General features: G+C 43.2%; 1 protein-coding gene across 1 annotated transcript in view; it reads left to right on the top strand.

Moving 5' to 3' along the window:
- Nucleotides 1–2,930: 2,930 nt before the first annotated feature.
- Nucleotides 2,931–22,572, top strand: part of CDHR2 (cadherin related family member 2) — a 60,535-nt gene continuing 40,893 nt past the window's right edge. The window contains exons 1-3 of the mRNA XM_087923164.1: nt 2,931–3,018; nt 5,763–5,831; nt 6,480–6,619. Coding sequence (XP_087779290.1) covers nt 2,931–3,018; nt 5,763–5,831; nt 6,480–6,619 — 297 coding nt within the window. The remainder of the gene's footprint in view (nt 3,019–5,762; nt 5,832–6,479; nt 6,620–22,572) is intronic.

Raw genomic sequence — 22,572 nt, 5'->3', positions numbered from 1 at the left:
TCTGGCCACCCTCTCTCAACCCCGCTCAAGACTCGCGCCAGCCACTTGTCTTTATTCGTTTCTCGGGCAATGTCTGGTGCAGTCAGGAGTGGATTAGTTAGAGTCTCTATTTGCAGGGTTGTTGTTGTGGGCGCTGGGTCGTCTTCTATGGCTGGTAGTGGTGATCGGCTTAGTGCGTCTGCGTGCGAAATGTCCTTGCTGGGCCGGTGTGTCAGCTCGTAGCTGTAGGCGGCAAGGAACTCGGACCACCTTGTCATCCTGGGTGACAGGATGTTCGGGGTGGCCTTGTTCCCTGCCAGTATCCCAAGTAGAGGCTTGTGGTCTGTAACGATTGAAAAGGTCCTACCGTAAAGATACTCGTGGAACCTTTTCACTCCGGAGATGATTGCAAGGGCTTCCTTGTCCAGCTGGCTGTAATTCCTCTCCGGCTTGGACAGCGTTCTCGAGAAGAAGGCAATGGGTGCCTCTTTCCCGTCCGTTAACGTGTGGCTGAGGACTGCTCCGATGCCAAAGGGTGATGCGTCGCATGTTACCGTCAGCGGCAGGGTGTCGCTATACTGGATCAGGACTGCATCTGACGTTAGCAGGCTTTTGGTCTGTTGGAATGTGTTTTCCTCCTGCTTCCCCCAAGTCCAGGTGGCTGTTTTATCCAGCAGCCTATGCAAGGGTTCCGCCGCGGTTGCCTTTTGGGGTAGGAAAACATTGTAAAAGTTAATGAGTCCCCAAAATGCCTGCAGTTCCGCCTTATTCGTTGGTGTGAGGGCTTCCTTGATGGCTCTAAGTTTTTTCCCAGTGGGGTGGATTCCGTGTCGGTCTAGGAGGTACCCCAAGAATTTGACCCTTTCGGTGCAGAGTTGGCATTTCCCTTTTTTAACTTTAAGGCCAGCATCTTTGAACTTTTGCAGCACTGCCCTTAAATGGGTTTCCAATTGCTTTTTGTTGGCGGCTGCCACCAGCACATCATCAAAATAGGGCACCACTCCTTTTATGCCTTGGAGAAGTCTTTCCATGAGGCTTTGGAAGACTCCTTGCGTGATGCTGACTCCAAATTGGAATCGGTTGCATCGGAATGCCCCCCGGTGTGTAACAATCGTTTGCGCCTTGGCTGTTTCGGCGTCGACCGGCAGTTGCTGGTAGGCTTGCACCAGGTCAAGTTTCGCGAAGACCCGGCCTCCCCCCAGTGAGTGCAGAAGGTGCTGTACCACTGGGACAGGGTAGACACTTTGCTGCAGGGCATGGTTGAGGGTGGCCTTATAGTCACCGCAGATTCTTATGGAGCCCTCTGGTTTGATGGGGGTGACTATGGGTGTTTCCCAGCGGGCATGGTTAATTGGCTGTAAAACCTCTTGCGCGATGAGCTTGTCTAGCTGCTCATCAATTTTGGGTTTGAGCACAAAGGGCACTCACCGCGGTTTGAGGCGGATTGGGGCGACGTTTGGGTTAAGACTGAAAGAAATAGGGGCCCCTTGGTACTTGCCTAGGGTGTCGTCGAAGACTTCCTGGAAGTCCCTCATGAGCGCCGCTTCCCAGTCTGCCTCATCGGTGTGGTGGATACCCATCACTTCGATTCCCAGTGGGGAAAACCATTGCAGTCCGAGTAGGCTGGGGCAGTCCTTGTCTATGATCATGAGTGGCAGTACCCTTGGTGTGGCCTTTGAAGGTGATCTTAAAATGTCCGATGCCAACTACAGGGATGCGGTTTCCCTGGTAGTCCTTCAGGGTCAGTTTTTGGTCGTCCAGTTCACGGCGGTGGATGGTAGGCACCAGGCACTTGATTGTGCACCAGGAGACCATGGAGAGGTAGGACCCGGAGTCCACCTCCATTTCACAGGGTTGGTCTTCGATGCCTACCTCCATGTGTACCTTCCAGGCGTCGATGGTTGAGGAATGGCCAATTACGACTGTCTGGTGGATTTCCTCTCGTCGCTGCGCCTCACTGAGTCATCTGTTCCGGCTGTCTCGGCTCTATCAGCTCTCGGCTTGGAGGTTCCTGGGGGGTGCCGTCTCGTCATCGGGGGCTGCTGCCTCGTCACTGGGGGCTGCTGCCTCATCACTGGGGGCTGTAGGTCCGCTTGTTCCAGCACACCTTGGCGATGTGCCCCTGCTTCTCACAATGCCAGCAGATGGCATCGAGAAAACGGCACTCAGACCGGGGGTGATCACCACCGCAGCAGGCACAATGGAAGCCCGACTTACGTCCCCTCCGGTCCCGCCGATCTCATTCTGCCTGGAGCCGGTGGATCTTCTTCTCCTCATCATCAGTGTCAGAGCGGGAGTCGACATCGCCATGGTGGGTGGTCATTTCTCGGTGGCTGGTCTCTGCGGGCCTTGCCAGTGCTGAGGTCATCTCGGTGGTCGTCGGTCGTTCCGTCACGTTCGCTTGCCTCATTCGGGCCGCCGATTTGCAAGTGACTTTGGCTGCAGTCGCCTCGGCGAGGGTATCGGCGAGGGAGATGTCACCTTTGGCCATTAGTCGGCTTTGCAGCACGAGGTCTCTGAGAACGACTCGGTCGCGTAAGGCTTCATCCAAGTCAGTAAACCTGCACAGGCCTCCAAGGTCCCTCAGTTGGGCCACGGTTGCTGATGGCTTCACCCTCGCACTGGTCTCGCCAGTAGAAGTTGTGCCTTCGGATGAGGGTAGGCACGGCAGGGGCGTAATGGTGGCGTAGGATGGGCTCGAGGTCAGCCCAGTCCATCTCTTTTACGTCGGTGGGCTTTGCCAATGCTTTGGCCATCTTGAACACTGCAGGCCCGCAGTGTGTCAAGAATACGGCTCATTTTCTCTGTCCATTGGCATCCTTAAGGTTGCTGCATTCCAGAAACATCTGGAATTGGTCGGTGTGGGATTCCCAGTCCTCGGTGGCTGGGTTGAAAGGAGCGGGTGGCGGGGTGCTGCTGGCCATCTTGCTGGTCGTTTCGTGCCATTTGCCATGTGCCTGATGGTCTCTCGTCTCACAATCCCACCTTCGTCGCCAGTGTTAAGTCTGGGAGATCAGTCCCAGGTAGATCAGGCCCATGGTAGATCGGGTTGCATGGAGACGCAAGACTCAAAGTGCACATTCAGCTCTTTATTGAATATACAGTTGGGTACAGGACCTGCACTCAGCGCAGCTTTTCTTATAGAGCCGGCCAGCGGCTCAGCAGCCAATGACAGGGGTTTGAATCTCCCGTGATCGGCTCAGCCAATCGCAGGAGGTTCTCAGCGCACCAATCATGGCCACTCAGTTGACCAATCAGATTGTGGCCCGTTGGACCAATAGGATTTTGAGGTTTGGAGAATGCTAATATAGAACAGATGCAACACAGACAGATGCCTCCCTAATTCACTGAAGTATAAGGAAGAGGAAGTCCAGCACAATCAGACTCAGATCACTCTGTTATTGCAGGTACTTTCAATTAGTTTTCTTGTGGAGTTGATTTTCTGTCTGATCTACCTGGCAGAGCTGACACAAACTAGCATATGTTAATCTGTCATTCTAGTTGTTGTTACAGGTTCAAACCCTATTTTTGTGAATTTAGATTTCACCATTTCTTTCCAGGAAATAAATATGCAGGGAATAGTTATAATATCGCAAGTTAATTATTTTTTTAAAAAAAATGAATTTCCCATTCTGTTTTATTAACTATTTTGAAGTGTACATGACTAACTCTTTTGTTTCCATTTACTTATTGATTTCTCACTTTAGTATATTGTGAGAAAGACAATATTTTCCTATGGCTGCTATAATAATAGACATTAAATTAACTCTAACTTATTGTACCCAGTCTCAAACCATCATCATTCCTAATCCATATTTAAAGTTTGCTCGCTTTTATTTAACAATAAAGTTTTAATTAAAAATAATGAGAAATGGCATGTTGTTGGTTTTTTTTTAGAAAGATGAGGTGTAAAATAGTGTGTAGGATTGTTATTCTTGGTTGAGGAACTGTCTCACAGATTCTAGAGGTGTACTTCTCCTTTGAATCTTTTACACCACAAGTAAAATTTTGCACTTCCTTCCTCAAGTTCGTTAGTTAGCCGCAAAAGGAACTAGATTCCAGCACAGATCACAGTTAGCATCTCCACCTAGCAGGCCAAGTCAGTCCTTTCTATGTTACTATAAATAAATGTCCATAATAGTTTTATAGCAGGCCAGAGTCCATGCCTAGCTGGAATATTGACCTTTTCATCCTTCTGCCTAGGAGTTGCTAAGTTTGACAAGGGATGTAGATTCATCAACAGTTTGAGAAGATCCTATCAGCGCCAGCGCCAACACCAACTGTATGGGACCATGCCAGATCTCTGTTTGTTTTGCTCCAGTTCTGCAAAATTGTATCTTTCAGAATGCAGGACATCAAAGCATTACTAGTTAATTTCTTAACTGGGAAAAGTGTGGGCTGACATGTTTGACAAGGTTGGCTGGATGCAAAAAAGCCTGAATTCCCTGCCCTTTTGTCCCTTAATGAAATATACTGACATTTCAACAAATAGACTTGCCTAGCAAACTGTTCTGTGTTTTCCTCTCTTGTACCCAGCTATTAAAGATGCAGAAGCTCAGTCGGTTTTTGTGCTAGGTTACCTTACTTAAAGATTGGATTAAGGAAGCAACCAAATTTCCACTGCTTCAGAAGTATTTCATTAATGCTCTATTTTTCTGGAAATTATTTCTTGAATACATTGCAACAAACAAAATTTCCTCTCTCCGTGTTCTATTTTTACATTGAGTTTTTCCCTTTACCATCCCATTTCTTCTGGGTCTATATAGATAAGTTTGTAAATTAGTCTTCTCTCTTTGGCTTGCACAATATGCTCCTTATGTCATATATATTTTCTGGTTATGTTGGGCAGTTTGGTAAGAGGGCATATTGAAACTCTGTGATAAATGTAGGCTCTCCTGCTTGTAATGCCATAAAACATTATTAGATATAGGAAGTTTTTGTTGCTAATGCAATTTAGCATTTATTTAACCACTACACCCAGAGAACATATGTGTTTTATATAGTACTTCAGAGACATAATAAGACATAACACATGGCATATGAGTAAATCTACATTGCACACAATTCTCTGTTGCCTTTTCATTGTGATACATTTTTTAAAGGAACACAATTCCTGCTTTCCAAGGACAGCCATTCCCAGCCACAAATGTGATCTTACAAACAACCAGGCCCTGGGCAGGATAAGCTTTATGAGTTTTATATTCAAGATAGTTAATCCTTCCTTTCTGTTGTATTTGCAGTTCTCCTCATCTCAACAGAATGCTCTGGCTTTCATGGGTAGTTTTCTCTCCATTTCTGACATTAGGTAAGGTTTTCTCTGGAAAAATTCCTCCCCCACTTCTATGCCAGTTCATGTCTGCTGAGACATTACTGAGGCTTGGCACGGCATGGAAGAACATCTTCAAATGAGAATTACAACAAGCACTACAATTCTGTATATTGCAACCAGTACTGTTTGCATTGAAGTAATCATACAATAAATCAGGAAGGCTCTTGGTATTCATCCTCTCTCTAAGAAAGTAAAGGGAGGTTGATGGATCTATAAATTTTCCAGCATCTTACTTGCTAAACTAGACCATGAATGTTCTGGACATCCTATTAAGGGTATCATTAAGTCCACTACGTTTAAGTCCATTGAGTGTTGAAACATATTAAGAATTATGGCACGGGATATTATGAGGAAATTCAGATGAACGAAGAATTAGAATATTGCGTGGTGTGAGTGGGTGGGGATTGTCTTTTGCTTGTGATATCATAATTTCAGCTGACTGTCTTTCATACAGCATCCGCGAACACTGCCCCAAAGTTCACCATGAACACCACCTTTATGTTGCCAGAGGACACACCTATAGGTTAGTGACAGAGAAAGCTTTGTTTGGAATGCAACAAAATGAAAGCCAGTACTTCTATATTTGTCAATGGTATTTTTCATAGCCTTCCTTGGCTAAGACCTATAACTGAGACAGATAGCGACTCCCATTATTTCAGCCAGTGGTTGTGATGATGGAGGAGCTATAATCCTATGCATAGTGAGGACATGTTAAAAGGATTATGGTAAGAGGACATAGTGAGTGGCTTCCAAAATCTATCCAGACCTGGTTATGCCAGCGGACCTGGGCACTCCAGGGGATGGGTGAAGTAATGAGATGGCTCTGTTATTATTAATATCCCTACATCTATTATTTGTTATTTTGGTTCCATTTTTATAGTTTTTAATATTTTAAAAAATAATTTAATGATAATGGTTTTAACTATTGTTTTAGTTTTGCTGTACACCAACTAGAATCACTATTTTATGAGATGGGTGGCTACATTACTTAAATAAATAAAATAAAATAGTAATCCAGAAATCATTCAGGTTTCTTCCAAAGGTGTGGCTTTAGGGAGATGACTCGGAGTAGGGGAGAAATATTTGGCCATAAGGATTTTTTTAAAACCAGGTATCTCTCTGGTTCTTTCCTCTCACCTTCTTTGCTCCTGGCCCTCATTTTTCACTGCAGGCACCTTGGTTTTTCAGTTGGTGGCAAAGGATGATGACAATGATCCATTATACTATAGCATTGAGGGTGAAAATGCTTACTACTTCTCACTTGATAGAAGAACAGGCAACGTGACACTGAAGCAACCTGTGGATTATGAGGTAAAGATATGAAGGGACATAACCAGGGATAGGCAAAGTGGGGTGGCAACTCTGGCAACCTCCTTCTGAACAAAGAGGTAGACCTCATTCAGTGACCACAATTGAGAGTGCCAACTCAGTCATTAAATGACATTATTGTTAAGTGAATTCACAACTGTATTTAATATCTTACTTCAGCTTTCCTTTCCTATATGGACCTGCAAAGATCATAAGTGAAAGGATTGGTCATAAAGTTACTTGTACATTACAGTCATAACTGCAAACAAGTTGCTAAATAAGGACTACTCATGTGGCTTTCTCAATCTTTCCTTTGTATCTGTGTAAATCAGAAACATGAGTATTGTGTTAAAGATCTTGCACTATTTCTAGCATTACTATACTTGTTGTTGTTGCTCCTTAATTATCCTTGTAATATGATGCAAGCAGGGGTGGGATTCTACCAGTTTGGACCTATTCAGTAGAACCGGTTGTTAACATTCTAAGCAGTTTGGAGAACCGGTTGTTAGAAGAAATTACTGGCCTAATCCTGTAAGGAAGGCAGGAAGGAAACATTCTGGTGTTGCTTACAGAAACTGCCTCTCCGTTAACCCTTATTACATTCTTGGCAGGACTAGACTTCCAGTCTCAGGAACATCTCTGGAGTATTTTTCCCCTCCTTTGCTGGTATTTTGCTTGTGTGGAGTGAGCATTCAAAGTTACAATGGCACTGAAAAAAGTGACTTATGAACAATTTTCACACTTATGACTGTTGCAACATCTCCACAGTCATGAGAGGCCAGGCGAGGAGATGCATGCCTCGAAGTGAGTGATATTGAGTTGGCCACACCCAGCCAATAACATGATCACCAAGCCATGTCCACCCAGTCACATGACTACCAAGCCACGCCCACCACCTAAGCCATGCCCACAGAACCGGTTGTTAAAATTTTTGAATCCCACCCCTCATTAAATATATAGATGCATGAGCACATAGGCATGCAAACTGAATCTACCATAGATTATATTGTAATAAACATATATACTCAGGGTATAAACTCCATTTTGATAATTGAATAAAGTAAGGGAGGGTGAATGGATGGACATTGGCTTGTGAAAAGGTCCATGTCTTAAAAAAAAACAAACAATTGCTCTATTCCTCATATACAGTAGCAATTCTTCAGGAGATGCCATTGACAGGATCTCTTTAGCTGTCCCCTCAGAGCAAAGAAGGGACTTTGGGTGATTCTGCCATGGCTGCCGAGAGTGAGTGGAATCAATCAATCTGTACAAAGGAGACCAAAGGGGAAATAAAAAGGTTGGAGAAACACTGAGATTGTGGCAAGAGCATATGGAGAAAAAGGCTAATGTTCAGTGTGTTAAGACTGGTACCTCCTATGACAAATGTGGCTATATGCAAGTCATTTTTTGTATGCTCAGACCCATTAAAACCAAACAGTATTTATGTTTTGTGATCAGAGGAGCGTTGCTTGGAATGGAAAGTTAGGCATTTACAAGAAACTAATCATGATTCAGTTCAGGTTGAACTTTTTAGGAGAGAAATATCAGGGGATAGCATTCCTTTTCCCTTTCCTCAACTGGCACTGGGCTCACATCTACAGTGTATTAAAATGGTTGAAAACTAAACTGTAACTAAGGTGCCATTGAAACCATGTTCATGATATATATGGTTACAGCTGAAAATAACATTTTTCTCATTCTTTCATATGTGAAAGAAGTAGCTTCTTCAGACATTTATCGCACAAACGACTTGTTACTCAGTTGCTTCTAATTAAAATGCCTTAATAATTTATGTGAAAATGGAATATTGTCCAACTCAATAACAATTTTAAAATGCAGTTAAATAACCATGTTGTCTTTCTTTTGTTTTGTTTTTCAACATGTTTTTTTAAAACCCTCTATTATAATATCTGGATTGGTATTTTACACTATTTCCAAATATGTAATTGATTTTATCATTAATAACAAGAAGAATTGAGAAGTCCCATCTGCTTTCTGTAAAATTGCATTAAGTCCCAAGTGACTACCTAGATATGTACATGAAGATATGTACAGAATGTTTAAAAAACATTTTGGCAAAGCTAATGGAAATGATTTAACACTTTTCTTATGGATCTTGGACCTTTTCAAAAATGTCTTATTCTAGTCAATAGTGTTTCTTTCCTGACGGTCTTCCATCCAAGTATTATTCAGGTTCAGTTCCACTTAGCCTTTTTTCAAGATCCGTCAAGATTGGCTGGGTTCTGTTACAGATTGGGATCTTTGCAGGAATGCCAGTAAATAGTTTTTCTTTAAAAATGTAGTTGTCCATCACTCCGGTACACATTTAAATATTGTAAGGAAAAATTACTCCCATCATCAAAGTAAAGAAATGGTGGATGGCCATGGAACTCATATTCATAAGCTTCTTCCCCATTCAAGTTAAGGACATATGTGGAAGAAAAATGTGAAGAAGTTTTAAAGAGATTCTTGTGAATACAAGTTTTAATTCCATTTTAAACTAGAACCTTCAGAACAATAGTGCATGGGAACAACATCGTTTTTAAAAAAATAAAAAAGCAAAGTAGATTGGGAGAAAAAGTATATTGAAGAAAAAGAATAGCTTCTGCGAAGGGAGAGCCACAGTACTGAAAAATCAGACAAATTGACGCAATTTTGTTCTCTTTAAATTGTTTATAGAACTTTACAGTCTAAGTACAAATCAAATGTATTTAAAATTAATACATAATACACACAATGAGGCTGAACCCGCCCCCCCTCCCTGCCTTTTCAAAGGGTTCAAACCCCAGCTCCTCTCTGCCTAATCTTTTCAAGTCCAGGCTGATCCTCCCTCCCCGCAGACAAAGCTCCTTGCAGTTTCATTTAAAGTTAAACCATGGATGTCCAACCTTTTGGCTTGCCTGGGCATCACTGAGTGAAGAGGAATTGTCTTGGGCCACATATAAAATACATAATACAATGTATGTAAATAACAAACTTCCTTTTCTATTTTGATGCAATCTTGTGGGGCTGCATTACTAGTTATCCAGAGCTCCATGCGTGGACACGCCTGATCTAAATCTTTATTATTATTATTATTATTATTATTATTATTTGTCAATTGCTTACAAGAAAATAGATATAAGTAAAAACATGGTTATGAATACATGGACACATATAAGAAAAATAAAAAATATACAAAAGAAACAATAGGACAGGGACGGTAGGCACGTTGGTGCGCTTATGAGTCTCCTTATTCCTTCTTGGTGCAGTCCTAAGAAGGAAATTGCACTATAGAGATACAGAAAATGCCATCCTCAGTCAAGGAATCTTCCCTTCATCCCCTTCCATCCCCTTAACAATGGACGCCCCCAGCTCTGCTGCTGAAAGGCTTGTTTTGCATTACAATTAACAATAACCCACACATACAACACACCAAGCACATACATACAATCACTTATAGCCTAAATGGCTTTTAGGGCACCTGAGTATTTACAAATACTGTACCACCAATTAGCAAATGGTATAAAAAGGGAGAAGTCAGAAATCAATACTGTGTTTCTTTGTCACCTCCTCTCTTTTTAGGTATTTTAATGTTTGTTAACTTTGCTTTATTTATCTCTCATTTCCTTTTATTCATCTCTCTCTTTCTTCCTCTCTGTACACACTCACTCTCAGCATTCGTGATATCATAAGCAACTCAAATACAACAAACATCTCTCCTGAAGATATCATTGAAATAACCAGAGATGGCCCTGAGTACAAATACAGTGACGCTTCTATGGCCCCAAGATTTTGTAGAGTTGTATGCAAAAATGAGTCCAGCAAATGCATATTCATTCATACAATAAACATAATTGCAAAAACCAATCCCAACTACAAAAACCTTCGCTCAAGACCAGACTTATCCATACTGCAAAGAATCCGCTCCCGTGAACTCCGCAAAGAACTCAAAAACCATCTAGACAATGGAGAAAAGGATCAATACAATGACTACTGAGCTGATTGCATCAAAAGAAAGTCACAACTCCGCATCCAACCCCACCCCATCCAACTCAACATCACTCAAAACTAGGCACCTACACCCCTAACTACCTCTATTCCAACCACAATTGGCCTTAAATGCAAACTACTCAATGCAAGAAGCCTTGTAAATAAAATACTTGAATTTTTCCTCTTACTAAATATGGCTAAATTCAATATTATATTTGTCTGTGAAACATGGCTTAACGCATCTCTCCCTGTCTCCATTACCACAGTAATAGATTATCATGTTTACCGATCAGATCATGAAATCTGTAGAAGAGGTGGTGTTGCTATCTTCTATAAAAAGTCCCTACATCTAAAAAACATCCAAGTTACCCAGGAGCTTGCTATTTCTGAGACCATCGTCTGTGAACTGTCCTTAAATATCACATTTCAGTTCTTACTATGTTAGAGAGCCCCTGATTGTGACATCGAACATGCAAACAAGCTAAATATACAACTAACATGGGCAGCATCCTGCCCACATGCTTTTATCTTTCTTGGTGACTTCAATTTACCTCATATTAACTGGACCTTTAGCGAATGTACAACTGAACCCATACATACAACCTTATACAATGCAGTAACAAATCTGGGACTAGAACAACTAGTAACCAACAACACTAGACTTAACAACTGCCTTGATCTCATCTTCTGCAATAGTTTGAATTCAATTTATGGAATACAAATTAACGACCCTTTTCCAACAGTGACTACAGTATGATTGACTTTTGTCTCAACATACGTCCACACAAAAAAATCATTACAATGATGGAATCCTCAATTATAACTTCAAAAAAGGCAACTATGATCTTATAAACAATGATCTCTCATCCCTTGATTGGCAATTTCTATTCACTGGATGCAATACTGTAGAAGACCATTACAACATATTTTTACTTGAAGTCAAAAGAGTCATCAAACTATATGTACTATTAACAACTCCCAAAACCAGAAAAAACAAATTACCCATAACAATAAGGAAGCTTCAATCCAAAAAGAAAGTTTTTTACTTTGGTGGAAAAACAAATCTGGTCATGTTGCCAACTTCAAAAGCCGATACAAAAATTTGTGCCACCAGATAAAAACTGAATGCACCAATTATCACATTAATCAAGAAGAAAACCTTCTATGCACCAATTCCACCCACGCTTTCTACAATTTTGTAAACAACAAACTAAAAGACTCAAGGTCCATCCCACCCCTGAAAGGACCTAATGGTAAAGATTGCAACGATGACACTTGTTGGCTCAGTATTTGTAAACAGCAATGGATCATGCCCAGTATTTCCTAGTCAAACAACAGACAACTATAATGATCTAATACATATCAATTTTACAAAAGACAATGTTGAAAAAGCACTATGCAATCTAAAACCATCTCTATCTATTGGATCAGACAGCGTATGTGCCTACTTCTTAAAGAAGCTACCCACTGCCATAGCCGAACCTCTAAGCATAATCTTTGAAAAATCTTTCAGGACCAGCTTCTTGCCAAAACTATGGTCACAAGCCATGGTCATCCCCATCTTCAAAAAGGGAGACCCCAGCCTAGTTGAAAATTACAGACCAACCTCTTTATGCTGCGTCACCTGTAAACTCACGGAATCAATTGTTAATCAATCCATCATCCTCCACTTAGAGACAAACAACCTACTCTCTAATAAACAATTTGGTTTCAGGAAAAAACTACCCTGTAATCTGCAAAAAACGTATGGATGACACAACTCAATCAGGGCAAAGCAATAGATGCAGTCTACATAGTCTTCTGTAAAGCTTTTGATTCAGTGATACACAACAAACTACTCCTAAAACTTACGGTATCTCTGGACATCTGTACAACTGGGTAGAAGCATTCCTGTCAAACAGACAACAGATGGTCAAAATTGGGAGCGTCCTATCAAATTCTGTACCTGTCAACAGTGGTGTCCCCCAAGGCAGTGTTCTAGGACCAACTCTTTTCATACTCTACATAAATGACCTCTGTGATCATATCAAGAGCAACTGTGTTCTCTTTGCTGATGATGTAAAGCTATTCAACACCACAGACAATACTGCTACCCTTCAAAAAGACCTTGACTATGTATCAGAATGGTCAAACAAATGGCAACTTCAAATCTCAACAAATAAATGCTCTGTCCTACATATTGGCAAAAAAAATATCAGAAAATAAAATACAGGCTGAATAGTCAAGACCTTGTTGATGATCCAAACTCTGTCAAGGATCTTGGAGTACTCATCTCTAATGACCTAAGTGCTAGAGCCCACTGTAACTACATAGCCAAAAAGGCGTTAAGCATTGTTAACCTAATCTTATGTAGCTTTTTCTCTGGTAATATTACACTAATAACTACAGCATACAAAACATTGCTAGACCAATACTCAAATACAGTTCATCAGTCTGGAACCCACATTACGTATCTGATATTAACACAGTTGAGAAAGTCCAGAAATATTTCACAAGAAGAGTTCTCCATTCCTCTACTCATTGCAGAATACCTTATGCCACCAGACTTGAAATTCTAGACCTAGAAAACCTACAACTATGCCGGCTTTGGTCTGATCTAAGTATAGTATATAAAATCATACATTGCAATGTCTTACCTGTCAATAAATACTTCAGCTTCAACCATAACAATACAAGAGCACACGATAGATACAAACTCAAGGTTAATCGCACCAAACTTGATTGCAGGAAATACGACTTCAGCAACAGAGTGGTCAATGTCTGGAATATTCTACCTGACTCTGTGGTTTCTTCCCCAAACCCCCAAAACTTTAACCTTAGACTGTCTACTATTGACCTCACCCCTTTCCTAAGAGGTCTGTAGGGGGCGTGCATAAGTCGCACCAACATGCCTACCATCCCTGTCCTATTGTTTCTTTTATTTTTTATTGTTCTTATATGTACCCATGTATTCATAACTATGTTTTTACTTATACCTATTACCTTGTAAGCAATTGACAAAAATAAATAAATAAATAAAATAAGTAATGGAACAGTGGGTATTTTAATACTAAGTAATTAGTTTCAGGCTGAAATCATTATCACATAACTATTTTGATAAAAAAAATGCAGTGGTTCTTTTTAAATATTAAATTCAATTTTGATGAAAAGTTAGATAATTTTATGCTTGCAATATTGACTTCCTAAATGCTATTAATATTTGTAGACTTTTTACTTTTTTATTTTCAATATTTAAGTCTTTTGTAAATAATGGAATGTTCATAATATATTACATAAATTTTATTGCATTGACATCTGCCTTGAAAGAATACATTATACCAAGAATTATAACTTTGCAATAAAAGGATTAAAGCAGGAAAAATCTGAAGTACGTGGATAAGACCTTTCTCACTTCTCCAAAAGTTGGCCACAAATCAGGTTGAAGGCGAATGTACATTGTTATGCCCCTGGAACTTGCCAAAGTCCCCACCCAGGTCTGTTCATGCTGCGGGGGTGTTTGCTGCCCCTCATTGGCTGGCCTCCCTCGACAGCCGGCTATAAAAGCCAGCTGCAGGGTCCGGCCAGCCGCTGATCGCTGGAAGCCTGCTCCAGGCAGGGCTAACACGTTCAGTCCTTTATTGTTCCAATAAAGTCTTGTTGCACCAAGCCCTGGTCTAGCCTCTCATTGCTCAACTCACAACACTGGCGACGAGGATGGGATGGCTACCAGAGGCAATTCGCAACAGCTGAAATCACTAAAAACTGCTGAGCCGCAGCCGCGCCGGCGGAGAGCTCGGCCAGCAAGAGCGAAGTAATAGCGTCTGTGGCCGCTTGTTAGCAAGCTACAGAGGAAAGTGAAGCGCTGCGAGCCGCAGCCGCTCAGTACAAAAAGAGCGCGAAATTCAAACGGCTGTCGTTTGGTTTCTAGCCGAGATCAGCGCGTGCTGTTATTCGAGCTACTGACACTCACACGGGCGCAAACTCCAAAGCGCTATCAGAGGCGGCAAGCCAGCACCGCCTACGCTCTCCAGGAGCGTGAATTTCAAAACTCTGCCAACAGTCGTTGCAGCTTTTTAGCCAATTGTAGCCCAGAGAGAGAGCAGAGAGGTCTATGAAGCCTCTCCAGAGCTGAAGTCACGAGCCTGACAAGAGCCCAAGTGCCTTTTGTGTCCCAGAGAGATTTTTCAACAGCATATCACGCAGGAGTCCTCATCATGAACTCCAACCCAGCCTTCCCACCGTTCAAACCGGAAGAAGAAAAATGGGAGTCATACAAGAATCGTTTTAACCACTACATCGACGCTATCGGTCTGGCTGATGCTGGGGAGCACAGAAAAAGTCATTCTTCCTCAGCTATTGCGGGCCATCGTTTTTGATACTGCCACAGCACTCCGCTCCACGTGAGTTAAAGAATATCCCCTGGGCAGAATTGTTAGAAATTCTCACGAACCATTACTCCCCAGGCCCTCACAAATCGCGAGGCGCTTCACCTTCCGGATGAGGAAGCAAGCAGAAAAGGAAACCGTCAATCAATATATGCCGCCTTGAGGACTGCAGCCCTCCACTGCGGGTTCGGGAACTATCTTGATGACATGCTCCTCGACCAGCTCGTCTGCGGGGTCAAAGACCTTCACCTCCAGAGGCAGACTACTGCGCCAGGAAGGACCTCAACTTATCCCAGGCCGTCGAGGAAGCCTTGGCAGCAGAGCTGGCAACCCAGTCCGCCACTGAAATTCAAGGCCCCGCTCCCAGACAAAGCTGTGCCACCGTTCATTCAGAAGAGGTAGTCAACGAAGACGACCCTAACGAGCAAACAGACATCCACCGCCTCACCCATGCCAAACAACCGCAGGCAGGAGCCAGGCTAGAAACCAACAGCGCACCCAAGCACATCATCCTATGCCTATCCTGTGGCGGACCTCACTCGAGAGCTACGTGCAAATTCAAGGGTGCCATCTGTAACCAGTGCCACAAAAAGGCCACATCGCTAGAGTCTGCCAGGCCACGCACAACTCAGCACAAAAGGTTCCTTCTTTTTCCCATTCTGGGCCTCAAAGGCAAGTACTCAATTGTCACACTTGCTACCATGCTAACCACACCTGTCACTCTATTAGTAAAATAACACTTTCCGTTCTGTTAGAAGGTAAACCTTGTACGTATGGAGGTTGACACGGGTCAGCGCTCTCAATCATCTCGTGGAGCACCCTCAAGAAAATCCAGCCCAGACTATCCAGAAACCAGCTCCAGAAGTGCCAGATCTCCTTGAGGGATTACCAGGAAAAGACATTCCAGTGCTCGGCAAAGGCAAGTTCCTGGTTAATTTTAAAGCTTTTAAGGCCACCTGCCTCTAGTGGTAGTTAACGGCAACCTCCCCAGTCTTCTGGGGCTTGATTGGTTCCCTACCTCGCCTAGGGTTAACAGGAGTCCATGCTGTCTCAGCTTCTGACACTGACTCCTTATTCACTGACTACTCAGACGTATTCAGCAATGAGTTGGGGTGTTATAATGGTACCCCATCTCATTTGCAGTTGACTCCCAAGCGGTTCCAGTCCGGCTGAAACCGCATAGAGTCCCATTTGCCATTCGGCCTAAACTGGACGAGAGCTCGATAAATTATTAAAGCAAGGGGTCATTGAGCCGACAGACTTCACCAAATGGGAGGCCAATTGTCACACCCTTAAAAAAGATGGCAGCCTGAGAATTTGTTCTGATTACAAAACAACAATCAACCGCTTTCTACAAGTTAGCGCGTACCCTGTCCCGGTCATTCAACATTTACTGCATACCTTTGAGCCTGGCAACATTTTTGCCAAATTGGACATGTCACAAGCGTATCAGCAGTTCCCCGTTGACAACCAAGCGGCCGAGCTGCAGACCATTGTGACCCACAGGGTGCCTTCCGGTGCAAGCGTCTCCAGTTTGGCGTAAGTGTTGCCCGGGCATTTTCCAATCCTCATGGAGCGTATGCCACAGGGCCTCCTGGCGTAGTACCATACTTGACGACATATTGGTCTCCGCCAGGGACAGACCCCAACTCTTCCAGAGAGTCAGAGCAGTGTTAGACAGGTTCAGACAGCATGGCCTCAAATTAAAAAAGAAAAATGTGCCATTGCCACTAGACAGGTGGACTTTCTGGGCTATAAGATTGACGCCTCAGGCATCCACCCCCTAGAGTCCAAGGTCAAGGCAATTCATGAGGCACCCACGCCAACCACTAAAGCCGAGCTACAAGCCTTTTTGGGATTATTGAACTTTTATGCATCATTTCTACCTCACAAAGCATCAGTAGCAGAGCCTCTCACACAGGCTCTTAGATAAAAAAGCACCTTGGCACTGGGGACACAAGGAAGACACCGCTTCCAGCGCAGTCAAAACACTGCTCACATCTGACGCGTCCTTATTCAATTTGACCCACACCTTCCACTGATACTAGCCGCGGATGCTTCCCTTTTGGGATTGGCGCCGTATTAAGCCATAGACGACCCAACGGCTCTGAGGCACCCGATTGCCTTCTTTTCCAGAACGCTCTCAGCAACAGAGCGTAACTATAGTCAGATCGACAAAGAGGCTTTAGCCGCAGTGGCCGCGGTTAAGAAATTTCATGAATTCCTGTTTGGCCACAACTTTGAGCTAATCACGGACCACAAGCCTCTCCTGGGTCTTCTTTCCGGGGACAAGCAGACGCCCCAAGTGTTGTCCCCCAGAATGACGAGGTGGACCTTGTTCCTGGCGGCCTATTCGTACAAGCTCATCCACCGCCCAGGAAAAACGTTAAGTCACGCAGACGCCCTCAGCCGCTGCCCCCTGCCAGCTCCAGCAGAAGACCCGGCCCGGTCCACGCCATCTTCGATGTCACCGAGCTCGACCTTCCTGTCACCGCTCTTGACATCGCCACCAAATCCAAGACGGACAAAACCATCGCCCAGGTACTGGACTGGGTGGAGGGGGTGGCCGGGCTCAAACCTTTCAGCCGAATTCACACCTTTTAAGACCCGTCAACAGGAGCTGTCTAGCATACAAGGCTGCCTGCTGTGGGGCACCCGGTGGTCATTCCGGCCTCACCGCACTCCAGTCTTAGAGGCACTACACGAGGTCACCCAGGCATCGTCCGGATGAAGGCGTTGGCACGAAGCTCGCCTGGTGGCCTGGCCTGGACGCGACGACATCGTCAAGTGGGTAAGCTCATGCCAACCCTGCCAGGAATCCAGACCATCCCTCCAGTCACCACCCCATGAAGTGGGAGCGCAACGCACCTTGGTCAAGGCTACACATTGACTTAGCGGGTCCAATACACGGCAAGACCTTTTTGGTGGTCGTAGATTCATACTCAAAATGGATCGATGTGGCCCAACTATCCACAACCACCACGCTAGCAGTTACCAAGGCTCTAACTCGCCTATTCGTAACACACGGGTTACCAGACACCATTGTTTCAGATAACGGCCCCCAGTTCGCCTCAACAGAGTTTAGCCGTTTTGCTACAAACCTTGGCATCCGACATATCTTCACGGCTCCCTTCCATCCTGCCAGCAACGGATTGGCAGAACGAGCCGTTAGATCCACAAAGAAGCACTAGCCAGATTCAGCAAAGAAGATTGGCATCACAGACTCTCCCGTTTCTTGCTGAGCCAACACTCGACCCCTTGCATGGCCACCAACAAATCCCCTGCAGAACTTCTAATGGGTAGGCGCCTAAGAACTGTGTTGGACAGGCTCCACCCTCACTATTGTCCTGACACCCCTGCTTCAATGACGGGGGTCAGAGATTTTGTCTTGCAGGAACATGTATTTGCGAGGAACTATGCCGGAGACCCGCTGTGGATTCCAGGAGTGATAGTAGCCATCACTTCGCCCCGGTCGTGCGAGTCCAGCTGGAAGACGGCCGCATCTGGAGAAGACACCTGGATCAGCTAAGGAAGCGACAGGGTACCTTCGCCAGTGTCGGATCGTGGGCTCAGGTCGACCCCCAGGTGCCACACCAAGCTCCCATCGATGACCATGCCAGGGCCACTGCACCACCTCCACCCGGACCAGGAGAGTTGGCAGTAGACCAGGACTGCCCGATGGGTCCACCACCGCGCCCAGTAGACGAGACCACAACATCACCTTCCAGAAGCGCCACACCGGTGCCAGTGCATACCCCAGAACGAGGCTGCACCCCGCCAACCCTACCGGGTTCCTTGGACTCTGAGACACTTGGTAACTCACTGGAGTTACGACGCTCGGGCACCAGCACAGACCGCCCGCTTATTTAAGTGACTATGCGCGTTCGCATCTGGGGGAAGGGTGTTATGTCCCTGGAACTTGCCAAAGTCCCCACCCAGGTCCGTTCATGTTGCGGGGCGTTTGCTGCCCCTCATTGGCTGGCCTCCCTCGACAGCTGGCTATAAAAGCCAGCTGCAGGGTCCGCCAGCCGCTGATCGCTGGAAGCCTGCTCCAGGCAGGGCTAACACGTTCAGTCCTTTATTGTTCCAATAAAGTCTTGTTGCACCAAGCCCTGGTCTAGCCTCTCATTGCTCAACTACAACATACATGTCCCAGGATAATGTTACAGGTTCCAATCTGGGTCTATTTATAGAACTACAGGATGGGAAACAAATAGGGTTTCCTACTTTGTAGCTCTCAACTGCTATCAACATCTTTGCTTTCTTGTTTTTAGGGATCTCTCTTTCTTACAACAACATGGTTTCTTCTCCTTGGTGTTGTGCTTTGTACTTCTGAATTTTCCCCAATCCTATCAGTACATCTGCATTTGCTTTTAACTGCCCCTGAATTAGATATTAATTCATATTAGCCTGAAAGACTTCAATAGAGCTGTCCTTAGTGAATTTATCCAACCCTTTTAAAGCTTTTGGAATTAATGACTTTATATCAGATAACGTAGGAACGAATTCCACAAATTAACAACAGTGTAATCTATTTTGTTCTAAAATACATCCCATACAACTTAATTGGATGACCCCTGATCCTAATGTTCTAAGAGTAGAGGAGAGAAAAATGTTCATCGTTTTTCTCCAGGCCATGCATGAAGTCACATACTTTGATCATATCCAAGTCACCCTTTTCTAAGCTAAAACGCTTCAAATGTTCTAGCTTTTTTTTTCTTGCAAGAAAAACATCAAGTCTCCCTGTTCTGATAATCTGAACTGCTCTTTTTGCAGCTCTGTTCCTGTATATCCTTCTTCAAATGTGCCAGAATTATGCACATTATATACCATGTATTTATTTAAGGACATTTCTCTTTTCACAGTTTTTATTTACAGCCACTTTCTAATTATACCCGGCACAGAATTTGTTCCTTTCACAATGCCTTTGTTGAATTCTTGGTTGTGACCCTAAGAACTTTTCTTATATTATACAATTTATATTGACTGTTTCCTAGTATGATTTGATTGCTTATTTTTACCCTATGACTATCATTAAGTTTTGTACCTTATGATTCTTGACAAATGTATCTTTTCTTTTTATGTACACTGAAAGCATATGCACCAAGACAAATTCCTTGTGTGTCTAATCACACTTGGCCAATAAAGAGTTCATTCATTAATTTTCCCTTGTTATTTACAGACAGCTCAGATACCACCAGTGTATTTGTGTAATTAAGAATTTGCTCCACTATGCATTTCTTTTGTCTCATTTAAATTAAAACGCATTGGTTACTTGATTAATATTCATCTTTTTTCCCCCTGGATTACCATTGCCTCTAATTTTCCAAAAAGAGACATTAAGATGATTGAACTAAAATTCCTTATCTCCCACATGTGTCCTTGTTTCTATTTTTCTTCTTAAAAAGAGTGTCTTCACAAGATCTTCTTTTGAATGGGAAGTAATCAGGTTGATCCAGAATCAATAAAGACACAAAGTACTGGAAATTTAGACTGTTGGTTACTTTTTTTGAATTTTTCTTCAGTGACTAGTGGAGACTTGTTTTAGAAAAGAAGGAAAGATTGCCCAAAAAGACAGAAAGGAACTGTAAATTATAAACGCCTTCAACTCCTTCAGAAATTAATACTTTACTAATAAGATGGTATTTTTATTGGCTTTTTATCTACACTGTTCTTTAAATTGTACTATGTCTTCATATATTTCTAGCCTCAGTCTTCAATATATCCGTTTATTACTGATCTCCATATTTATTTTATCTCAAGTCCTATATCCCCCTATGGTCATTCCCTGTAGAAATATACTTCAGAATTCAAAGTATCTTTTAATATATTGTTATCTTAACAACAGATTAAAAGCTTTCCATTTCTTCTCTGTCAGAGTATTGGCTGTTTCTTTGCTGCTTCTCCTTGTGTGTTCCCAGCTGGGCTTCTTGACTCTTTTCTCTTACAAAACCTGGCTCCGGTTGAGGAAACAGTAGAATAACTTTGCCAGCTCGGAGGGAAGGAAAAACCAGTTTGCACACCACTTTTCTAGTTTGTCTCTTTTCTTCTACTCTTGGGCTTGGAATTTGCCTATTCAGCCTATTCTTCTTCATGAGACCTATGGCTGCAGAGAGCTCCAGGCAGACATCTTGTTCCCCTTTCCTCCTCCTCCTCCCCACTTGTTCAATGCTGCTCTTTGATTGGCAGCTGGATCATCCTGATTCCCTGGTATGTGTGTTTGTGTGTGTGTCTGCCTTATAATCAGTTCAGTCCATCTGTTCTTCCACAATGCCACATTGGTTACCTGTCAGACCTTTGACACTTTAAAGGACAAGTTACATCTTTGACATTTAAGTTCTCAATTAAGTACTGGGGAGAAAACTGGCATTTTATTTTTTTCCAGTAAACTAGATTTTTATACCCTCTTTGATAATCAAAGCATTACTCCCTACAGTGCCATATTGCCTCTTAACCCGAATCTTACTCAAATTCATCCTTTTTAGATTGGATTGCTCTATGCATAGTACAGTTATGACCAATTCACATCATGGTTATTTAGATTCTAAATCTTCCGATAATCCACTAAGTCTTGGTCAACCTTATTAAAAGAGATCCCACTGTGTCCTGCTGGCACCAGATATCTCAAGTCCTTTGTGTATCAGTGTGATCAGCAACTCTGTATGTCCACGAAGCCAAAAACTCTTTTACCTTAGATATTGAATGCTTTTTTGCAATTTATCCATTGTTTTATCATCTCATCTCATCTTTGCTGCAAACAACAGATTCTTAGCATGCATTCCCAAAATATTTTGTAAGCCAGAAGGCTTCATATTAAAATTATTTTCTTTTTTCTATAATTTGTATACAGCAGTGACAATATTCACTGCTTGCCTCTGTTCTTCCAGATTACTCTATTCTCACAATATTTAATTTTTCATCTGTAACTAGATGAACATCATCAACAGCAACTCCCCCACCTCACCTCCTTGTTCCACCCCAATCTGGGTCAGCACAGAGATCAAAGAAACATCCCAGTACCTCACCTTTAGAGGTACTTATCCTCTGTAGACCATAGATGAATATTTCTCAATCTGGGCCACTAGAAGATGTGTGGACATGCTAGCTGGAGAATTCTAGGATTTAAAGTCCACAGATCTTAAAATTGCTAGTAGATTACAGTATCTTATATATAGTGTGAACTGGGAGCCTAGTGTCCTGCAGATGTTTTGTATGCATCTGGCAGATAAAATCATTCAGATCTATTCTCAGTTGGATGCCAGACATGAAACAAGTCCCGTGGAGATGCCCAGGGAGTGAACCTATTCGGTCATCTGGAAACAGTTTGACCCTATTGGACCCGAAAAAGTGGATGTGGTCCTTCAGATTGTAAATGCCACCAGATATGAACTAGATCTATACCCTCCTAATTGTCAAGACATTTGGTGAATGTCTGTGAAGATTCTCAATCATCCAGGTCATAGTTGTTCCACAGGTGTTTTTTTTCCAAATGGCAACTGGACTTCCTTAATTTTTTTCTTTGAAAACATTCTGCTTCTCATCCAAGAAGCTTCTGCTGTTGTTTTGATAACTAGGTTGTAAGTCATGAGTCCTTACACATTCCTTCCTCTCCCCTTGCCC

This window comes from Pseudonaja textilis, chromosome 2, assembly GCF_049901715.1.
Source record: "Pseudonaja textilis isolate UNSWEBS1 chromosome 2, rPseTex1.2, whole genome shotgun sequence".
NCBI lineage: Eukaryota > Metazoa > Chordata > Lepidosauria > Squamata > Elapidae > Pseudonaja > Pseudonaja textilis.
Note: the sequence above shows the minus strand (reverse complement) of the source record. Positions and strands in the feature narration are given on the sequence as shown.